A 10600-nucleotide genomic window follows, 5' to 3' on the forward strand; every position below is an offset into this window, starting at 1 on the left:
ATTTTACAACAGCAGCTTCAAATCTTAAATAAATAAAAAAATGTGTCTGAAAGCTACAGAAAGAGTTATAGGATGTGTTGGATGCAAGGTTGCATGCACCACATCATTTTTTTTTTTTACATACAAATGACCAAAAAAAACATCTATGTTTAATCGTCTTCTGCATTAAATCATCACATCTTTTTGCTGTTTGGCAGAAAAGACTTTATTTGTGGTGTTTGTGGCGTCCTCTGGTGGATGTATGTGGCTCGTCTGTATGAGAAAGTGAGCAGAGGAACGCACTTCATCCAGAGCAATATATATTTATTAAATGATTTATTTCCACAGTACTTTTCTGTTCCTTTAAATGGTGCCCACATAAATATTGCTGACAGGAAAAGGACTTATTTATAAGACAACGGCAATATACTTTGAAACGAGACAAAACATTAGAATTTACAGACGTTTTATCATGATTTAACAAGTTCTTTGCGACATCTAAACTTAGACATACAAACATATCAAAATAGATGGATATGTTATTACAAAACAAGTCTTGCACTATTGATTTTGTGCGGATGAGGAGAATAAAAGGACATGTACTAACTAGATCTCAATAAAATAACATCTCTTTGTTCAACACATAATCATTCATTATGGCAAGCATTTTCTTTCTGGAACCCTTAATAAGGCAACAACAGGACAGCACCACAGGAGTTGTAGGTAGGTAGTATCAAAGGCCACACAACACACCCCAGAAGATGTCACAACAACAGTTTGGAGTCAAAGGTTGCAGGTTAGGATCTACAGCCTTCCTGAGCAGAAGTAGGAAACTTGAAGGAGTGTGTTTGGAATGATTCTGAAGCCATCGATAATCAGACCTGTCCTTTCATACTATAAAAGTTCAGTTTATTTAATGTAAATAAATGTTTTTTACATAACAGTATCATCAATACTTAGCACAATATTTAAAAAGCCTTCTGATAATAGACTGACTCTTTTCAAAAGCCTCCATAAATGTTTTTTGCATAGTTAATTGATTTTATGAGGAAAACACATAGAAAACTAAATCGGAGATTAAAAAATGTGATATTTAGTTGTTATGTCCAGAGAGTTTATCATTTGTTTGACTGAGCAAAGTGCAAAATCTACACACAGATTTCTGCTGTCAATAACAGAATATTCACAGGCGCCTTGTGGAGCACAGTTCATGATTTCCTGATGGCGTTTGCCACCAGGGTTTCTCGCCCGGTGGTTAGAAATGCCTGTTGTTTCTCATAATAGGCTGCCTCATTAATAAAAGTGGGATAAACGGTGCCGGAGCCCTGGTAGTGGATGGTCTGTCCGTCAAATGTTTGGAACATTGGGTCGCCAGGGTTCAGGGGCTCCCAGTCACAGTCCTAAAACAACAAGCAATGACTGCAGGGAGGGTAACTGGAATAATGTTGCACAGGATAGAACAAAAACAAAACACCAATCCCCTATTTCAAAATAACTTGGACTTAAAGAGTCCTCCACTACACATGCTGAGGCTAAGAAAGTGCTACTGCAGCCTTCACATATTTACCTGCAGGTTGGGGTGAACCATGGCGATGATGTTTCCGTTGGCGTCTCTGGGGTAGTCGATCCTCTCCAAAACTCGAAAGACTTCCACTGTGCAGGAAGGAAACGCTATGCCTAAACAACAACAAAAAACAGAGCAGATGCATCCAGAATTGTACAGGAACAATAACAGATACTGACCCATTCAGAAGTTTCAAAAGATCAGATATTTAACTTTATTTAAATTACTAAAATAATAACTCCAGTTCTAATGTTAAAAATCTTGGTGATATTTTTGATCAGGACATGTCTTTTATCCCCCACATTAAAAACGTTACTAGAACCGCCTTCTTCCACCTGCGTAATATCACTAAAATTAGAAACATCATTTAAAAATTATGCAGAAAAACTGGTTCATGCATTTGTCACGTCTAGACTGGACTATTGCAATGGTTTGTTATCTGTGTGTCCAAATTCTTCTTTAAAACATCTTCAGATGATCCAAAATGCTGCTGCCAGAGTCTTAACTGGAGTTAGTGGGAGAGATCGTATCTCTCCAGTTTTAGCTTCTCTCTACTGGCTCCCTGTCAAATTCAGAATAGAATTCAAAATCTTTCTTCTAACCTACAAAGCTCTCAACAACCTAGCTCCATCTTACATTACAGATCTTATTGTTCCATTTTTTTCTAACAGAGCACTTCGCTCTCAGACTGCAGGTTTACTTGAAGTTCCTAGAGTTTCCAAAAGCAGAATGGGAGGAAGATCTTTCAGTTATCAGGCTCCTCTCTTGTGGAACCAACTTCCAGTTTCTGTCCATGAGGCTGACACATTGTCCAGTTGTAAGACTGGACTTAAGAGTTTCCTTTTTGATAAATCCTATAGTTAGGGTTGGCTTGTTATGCTGCCTTAAGCTCAGCCTACTGGAGGACAAATTGACATAATTTCCTTAAATGAATTGTTAAAATTGAATCGTTTTCTTACTATTTCTATCTTAACATGTGATTCTTGACCTGCCATTGTGTATATGTTCCTCCTTCCTGTCCTCTCAAACCCAGCCGGTCGAAGCAGATGGTCGCTTGTCCCGAGTCTGGTTCTGCTGAAGGTTTCTTCCTCATGAGGGAGTTTTTCCTTTCCACTGTCACCTTCATGCTTGCTCAAGATGAGAGTTCTGTGATGAAGTTAGACTGAGATGACTTCTGTTGTGACGTGGCACTATACAAATAAACTGAACTGAATTGAATTAACTCTGGTGAGACTGATAAGGTAGTGGCAAGTCCATACAGGGCCAATAATACAGTGTTAATTGCACACTACTCAGGGTAAAAAAAATTCTGCCAATGAATGATTCTCTGCTACTGTTAACAAAAAGTGGAACTTTTAATCTGACTATTGTCATAATAGACTGTTGAGTAAATGTGTTGAGTAAAGAACAGTGTCTGCCTTGACCATAGCAAATAATGCAGTTGGATTGCCAGTCTACAAATCTGTTTGTTAATTTGTGCTCCAGAGTGAGTCTGTGCTTTTCTTCATTGAAAGGTCGCCCACAGCTCTACACACAGTCGGGAGAATCATTGACTTTTCTTGTTTATCTGAGCTGACACTGAACAATCTTCTCACCATTACACGTTAGCCCAAATTAATGATCAAAAACTTAAGAACCAAAACAGTTGCAAGATCGTTTTCTTTCTCAACAGTGGTGCCAAAAAGAAAAATGTTTAATGCGGTGGCCATAGTGAAATACTGAAAATCCTGGGATGACGCATCATAACTAAATCCCAGAACAGAATTTTTGGAGATTTGACAAATTTAACAGTACAGCAAAGCAGGAGTTCAGAAATCAACTTCTTATATATAACAGTCTACTTCACTTTGTGTTTCTTTACATTTATGCCAGTTTGGTCAAAGATTATGCATGTTTTTTTTTTTCATTCATTCAACCTTTATTTATACATGTTAGTCTCATTGAGTCATGAGGACTCATTTTCAAAAAAAGACCTGATTAAACAAACAAACAAAAACAAAAAAAACAGATGAGGTATAGACAACAATAAACAGTCATAAAAAGCATATAAAATGAAAAGTAAATAAAAGTAGTGATATAAAAACAATAAAATCAAGATACATTATGAAATGGTATAAAATACTAAAAACAGGAACCTGTCTGCGTTGGGTTTTGCCATGATTTAACAGATGTTTAAAATCCCTTAGAGAGGTCAAGGTCAAGAGCTTCAGATCTTTTTTCAAGATATTCCAGGAAACAGGAGTGGAGTAGGAGAAGGCCCTTTTGCCTAGTTCAGACCTCACTGAGGGAACACTGCAGGTAATAATGTCCTGAAGGCGCACACAAGAAACTGCACTCACGCAGAGACATGTGGGAGGAGATGTATGAAGGCAGCAGCAGATCAAGAAGTGATTTAAAGATGAAAATGTACCAGTGAGAGAGTCTGTGTGAAGTTAATGATGACCAGTTAACCAGTGAATACAGGATACAATGATGGGTACAGTAGTTACAGCCAGTTATGAATCTTAGTGCACCATGATAGACAGCATCCAACATCTGCAGAGTGCTTGTAGGAGCGTTCATGTAAATAATGTCACCGTAGTCAATGAAGAGAAGGAAAGTCACAGCTACAAGGCATTTCCTAGTGTTCAGAGTTAGACAGGATCTATTTCTGTTAAAGAAAACCAATTTTACTTTCAAATTTTTTTTATCAAGTTTTCGACATGCGGCTTAAAAGAGAGATGTGCATTGACCAAGATACCCAAGTATTTGTAAGAATCAACAAACTCAATAAGAACGCCATTTGTAGATCAACTCAATAGGAACATTAATAAATGATTATGCTGAGAACATTTTTCCCCTCTGCCCTGAGAACAAGAAGCTCCAAACAAGCTGAAACCATCTCCCAAGACACTGTCTTATCTCTGCCCATGAACCATATGTTTGTGTTAACAGAGAGCACTGGGTAAGAAGGCTGCAGTCTTCAAGGACACCTCCTGAACTCTGAACTCGGCTAAGCTGAGAGGAGTATAAAAGCGAGCAGATAACGTGGCTCGTGGCTCATTTCTGCAGCTGGTCTTCATTGTGTGTACATTTTATATATATTCAGTAGCCTGTCCTGAATTCAGAACTTGCAAGTATAAAATACTTGTTAAAAATCTTCTGCTGTTGAGAGTGTGGTTCTTTGGGGTAAACAACATTAGTGAGAGAGATTTTCTCCAACAGAGTGATATTTTTATTATTTTATTATTAACCTTTGTTTAACCAGTCAAATCCCACTGAGATCAAAAATCTCTTTCGAGAGGCCTGAGTCTGTGGGCAGCACAACATGCATGTTTACCTCGAGAAAACCTATGCTAACACGAGGAGAACATTCGAACTGCACACAGAAAGACCCCAGGTCCAAGCCGGGGCTTGAATCCTGGACCTTCTTGCTGTGAGGCAACAATGCTAAGCACAAGCCACCATGCTGCCATTATACCATATTGAGAAAAGCACTTCCACTACTCAGCCTATTGTAGCTTGTCTTCTTCTAAAACTGCATTTGTAAACATATTATTTATGGAACCGCCTGACAATATGCATCCTAATGTTGAGGACACTGGTTTTACACCGGTCGACATATTTCGGGGGATTAGAGTTTAAGTTGTGTTTTTAATTTTAAATAAAATTCATATTTATATTTTTACCTATTAACTGTTCAAAAACAACGGTTTTGTTTTTATGTTTATGAGGTTCTACTATTCCTACGTACAGTGGTGGACAGTGACAAAGTACATTTACTTGAGTATTGTACTAAAGTACATTTCCTGAGTATCTTTACTTGAGTATTTGTGTTTTTGGGAACTTGTGACTCTCACTCCACTACATTTCAAAGACAAATATTGTACTTTCGACTCCACTACATTTCTAGGAAGCTTCTTGTTACTCGTTCCTTTTGGCTCAGCTTTGTAATCAGCTGTTGCTGTTTTTCTTTCCTTAAATGCAGTCAGCCATTGTTGATTCAGGTATTACACTAGATTCATCTGTGCTGAACATTCATTGTTTTATAATCTGTGTTAAGTATGGCAGTACTTTCAGTTATCAGTGTTACCGTTTCCTGTTAAGTTGTTGCTGTCAATAGATGTACTTTTACGCACAAACAATGTGGTGTACGAATACTGAAGCTGAGGAAAAGACTAAATGTGCACCATCTGTTAGGATTTCCATGACGTTCCACAAACGTGTAAAATGCAGGAAAGATATTATTTGTAGTTTACAGGTTTTATTAAGTCCCGTGGTGTTCGAGTGGTTCTACGTGTCAGTACATCATCAGGTGGTTTCAGAGAAGTTATGTAAAATAATTCAAAACAATACAGCAATGTACTGATATTAGAAAATATAATTTGTACTTTTAAATACTTGAGTATTTTTTTAAATGCATGTACTTTTGAATACTTTTCAAAAGTAAGTACTTCAGTACTTACACTTGAGTAAACTTTTGACTGAGCAACTTTTACTTGTAGTTGAGTAAGATTTGACCATGAGCATCAGTACTTTTACTTAAGTACTAGAATTGAGTGCTTTGTCCACCACTGCCTAAGTATCGAGGGGGACTAAAAAAATACACACTAGGCAAAAGCTTGGGACTTGAGGATAAAACTTTCTGCTCAAGAGGAGCCACCAATTATTTTTAGGGTGATTTGTTATGAATACATTTGAGAAGTTTCACACTCTCTGTGCTGTTCTGGTGAAGCTTCAGAACTACACAGGAGGTGTGCCTGTGTTTGGCAGAGTTACATAAACAGATTCTTAAATCACCTGTAAGATGAAGTGACATGCAGAAGAACAGAGGACAAGTGGCACGGCCACACTCTTAACTACTGTTTATGTGGCACATTTTCCCACATGATGGGTAATTTTTCTGCAGTAATGAAAGGATCTTTGAGCTCACGATGAAGTTGCTCAGCTTTAAAAGCACAGGAACATCGATTCATCCCCACGCCAAGGCGTTCATTAGTACCAGTGTGGTCCCACAACAGATTACCACATCGCTGGCAGTCGGACTGTAACGACATGGAAAGTGACCAACAGCTCCCAACAAGCAGGTCATTCACCAGCAGGACAGTCAGGGAAACCAACAGACTGTATTCAGCACAAACTGTTCACTTGGGTAATGAGTAGGACAACGCAGATTGATATTTAAAAAATTGTTTTGTGCTTTTAGGAGGAAAGAGGGGCGGACAGGCAAGCCAGATGTGGAAAATAGAGTTTTTAGATAATAAATGAGCAAGGAAGTCCCCACTGGGCATTTTTATTACTAAATGTTACTCAGCACAACTTTTTCTATAAACGACTCATCTCTGTCCTGCTCATATTTAAGGGGCCGATAGTTTCCTTAACAATTTATCTAGGAACAATGACCTCACTGATCCTCATGTTCCAGCTCCACTGCAATAATGTTTGACATCTTTAACGGTTCTTGAGTGAAGTTTAACTCAAAATTGTGTTACTGGCTTAATATTTAAAGTCCCACCTTCGTTAAACAGCTCAATGAAGTCCAGTGCGTGTTTCAGTATCACTCTCATGGCTTGAAAGATGTTACTCCTCAAAACTCCTTGAGGCTGAGGACCCACCTCCAGACCTGCAGTGAAACAATCAGCAGATGAAGTCTTGTCCTTAATGCGGTTTTTAAAATGTTGAACCCACCCCGTGCTGTTGTCAATCAGAGGAACCTGTCAGGACAGCAGAGACTCACCGACGGGGTGCTTGGCCACAGAGCGTGAAGTGGAGTACTTCAGGTCGGGGTTTTCATTCAGCAAAACAAGACAACTGGCTGGAGCGATGGCTTTCTGGAACATGGAAGCACCAGAAAACAAATATTAGCCAGAGATTTAAGAAAACATGCTAAAGTTATGTGACAAATGAAGACGTTAGGCAACGTATTACTTTTAAGATCAACACCAAGAACTAGAAAAAGTCAGATTGTTAACATCGTTAAAGCAACCACTGCACATACTCAAGACTTCCTTTATAATTTGAGAGTTCCATTTCTAATAGAAGATTAAATAAATGTCAACATTTGATGTACAAACCGTATAACAAGTATAATAAAAACCAATAAATAAATCTGCTGCCAGTGACTTATTGCTGTCACCATGGTAACCACACTCCTGTGTCTCTCACTCCCCAACAGCACTCCTAATAGGAGTAGCAGACATAAAAGCTGAGTAGACAGTTGAAGTGTGGAAACAATAAGTCGCACTGAAAACATTTCCTGACCTATAAGTGTCTGGTCAATTTTTGCGCAGGGTTTTAAAATGGAGATGTGTTGAGCTAATAAGAACCTTCACTTCAAATTATGATGGGAACATTCTGCATAGATACAACAGAAGTCTATGAAAGTTTAGATGTGCAAATATACACTAAAGGGATTTGTGTGGTGAAAAACAAAACCTGAAGATAAATAGCAGTGAGCGACACACTGGCAAAAATACCTACACTGTGTTTCAATGTATTAACCATATATTAAGTGTAAAGTTTGAGGGAACCAGGAGTATTGGTTTTCCTTGACAAAGTCGTAACAAAAACGAGAAGAATGGTTGGCTAATAAAGGTGCTTCAGTGCTAATGCAATGGTACCCCAACTTGAAACTGTCCAGATGACATGATGTTTTGTGGTAGTTCTGTTACATTTGCCTTTAACACAGGATAACTCTCCTGAAATCTTTCCTTCTCACCCAGAATCACTTAATGAACAGAAGAAAAACAGCCCTCAACAAGTCGTTCAGTAACAGCTGTTTGTTGAGGCGTGTAGCTGGTGGGCTCAGATGTTAATCATCCATCCCCGTGTTTAACCCTGAGCTGAGGCCTGAACTGAACTCTGACGTCTGCTGACGGATGGCTGCATGAAGACTGAAAGTTTTCCAAGATATTTGCCTAAACAAAATGTTTTCTCTGGTTACAACTGAAAGAAATGTTTCAGTAAACAAACAATATTCTAATTTTCTTAAGCTTCAGGTTTTCAATTGATCTAAAAGTTTTTAGAGAGAGAAATTCAAACTTCCATCTAACTGGGCAGGGGAACAAACATGAATAAAGGGATATTAATGGCTATGTGTGTTGAAACGCTACAAAAGAAAATGCAAGTGCAAATACACCACTTTGCTTGAACATGCAGTCTGGATTTACCAGAATGTAAACATGTGCAGCTTTACAGCAGAGTCCTGCCAAATCTGCAAAAAGCCTTTAATACGGTAGATTAAACATGACTCCAATTATTTAGGTCATATTTTAAATAATCTATTTTATTGGCACTTAGACAATATTTTTTATTCTCCTAAAAATCAGATCCCAAACACGTCAGAAACCAGTTCTGATATGTTTGAGATCATCGCCCTATTGGAACACCTAAAACGTGTCCAAGTTTCAACCATTAAATTGTTGTTTGAGTGGAAGAATTTGAAGGTAATATCTTTTCATTATTCCATCCAGTTTGTACATTGCACTAGTACCACAGCATGGTGCTACCACCACCATGCTTGATGTATTGGTACTGTACTTTATCAGTATCGGTGTTCATAGATTTTTAAATTTTATTTTTATTTACCGTTTATTTATGTAGTCTCACAGAGTCACAAGAACTCATTTTCAAGAGAGACCTGTTTTTTTTTTTTTTTGGGGGGGGGGGGGGGGGGGGGGGGGCAGATGATGGGGGTTAAGGGCCTTGCTCATGGGCCCAGAGTGGGGCAAATGACGATGTTTCACCGTTTTCACCCACATTTTGATGTTGTCAGTCCGGGGAGTTGAACCTGTGACTTTCCGATCACAGGCCCATCTTCCCTAACCTCTGCGCCACCACTCCCTCCAGATTTGAAAGCCTCGCCTTGACTCCTCCACAGGAGCTTCTTATCGGTCAGCACCCTCTCGATTCACGACAACATAAAGCTGGCTTCACATAATAGTCATGCTAGACTCTCGCCTTGTCAACATAAAGACCTTCTCAAACCTTCAGCACCACTCGAGGTGACTGTATGTAAATTAGAGCTGTCAGTTCTAACCATAATTTCCGAACCCCACCAGACCCGACAAATTAACAGTAATTAAAGGTCCGAACCTGAAACACCACCCCCCCTCCCTAAATTTTTAATTAAGGTTTGACTGCTTATATACAGTAGCTATTAACAGTCGGCAGATGCGGGCGGCTGAGTAAAAGGGGCAGGAGATTGGAGCTGAGGATGGGTTTGTCCTTTCATGGCTGTCAAAGCGCATTAAATCCCTGCTTCTGCCTGCATTCTGCATTATTCAGACACGGACCCTGCTTTGACATGTCTGATATTTTGTGAGCTCACTTGTTTTGGTTGTCGACCGTCCACGTCCGCTGAGTGCAGCAGCTGAATGAACGTCCATTTGGGCTGATGGATCACTGGCAGTAGTCCCATCTGAAGCTTAACTGAACTTTTTACCTTTTTCAAGGCTGGTCAGTGTGCGGCCAAATGGCCACATGCAGCTGGTAATTATATGGCAAGCCATGTTGCCATATAATTGGATCGTTGGCTGCGCGCGTCCTCTGACGCAATCAAAAGTCGGACACCGGCCCGGCCCTAATCCAGGTTGGGCCGGGCTCCGGATTGGGGCTACGGGCTGGGGCCAGTCAGATTTTTTTGGGCTCAAATGCAACTCTAATGTAAATTTTGAATGAATGAAAAGTTTTTTAAAAAATCAGGTCTCTCTTGTAAATGAGTCCTCAAGGCTCAATGAGATTTACCTGTCTAAATAAAGGTTGAATGAAAATATTTGAGCCTCAGTGTATAATTTGGACCCCATGTAGATTAGAGATCATTCATAATAGAATCAAACCTATCTACCGAAGTACTGTTATAACATGTATTCGTTCTCTGAGGTCTGCGGACCAGTTGCTTCTCTCAGTTCCAGGAACCCGTCTTTGGCCCTGTCACTGTTTAAAGTGCTCTATAAATAAAATGGTATGGTATGAATTTGTCCATGTTGTATGGGGGGGGTTCAAATGGATTTTGATGTACAACAACAACAACAACAACAACAACAACAACAACAACAACAACAACAACAACAACAACAA

General features: G+C 39.2%; 1 protein-coding gene across 2 annotated transcripts in view; it reads right to left on the minus strand.

Moving 5' to 3' along the window:
- Window positions 1-1146: 1146 nt before the first annotated feature.
- The window catches only part of aspa (aspartoacylase), a 15088-nt gene continuing 5634 nt past the window's right edge, over window positions 1147-10600 (minus strand). Inside the window, exons 3-6 of one of the 2 annotated variants that reach the window (XM_037687447.1) lie at window positions 7260-7353; window positions 7038-7145; window positions 1547-1656; window positions 1147-1379 (exon numbers count right to left, since the gene is read on the minus strand). In XM_037687447.1, the coding sequence (XP_037543375.1) occupies window positions 1188-1379; window positions 1547-1656; window positions 7038-7145; window positions 7260-7353 (504 nt within the window). In that variant the 3' untranslated portion in view covers window positions 1147-1187. Of the gene's footprint in view, window positions 1399-1546; window positions 1657-7037; window positions 7146-7259; window positions 7354-10600 lie in introns of both variants that reach the window. The other variant, XM_037687448.1, reaches the window with a different exon arrangement.

This window comes from Nematolebias whitei, chromosome 14 (assembly GCF_014905685.2).
Source record: "Nematolebias whitei isolate Nwh7 chromosome 14, NemWhi1, whole genome shotgun sequence".
In the NCBI taxonomy this organism is placed as follows: Eukaryota; Metazoa; Chordata; class Actinopteri; order Cyprinodontiformes; family Rivulidae; genus Nematolebias; species Nematolebias whitei.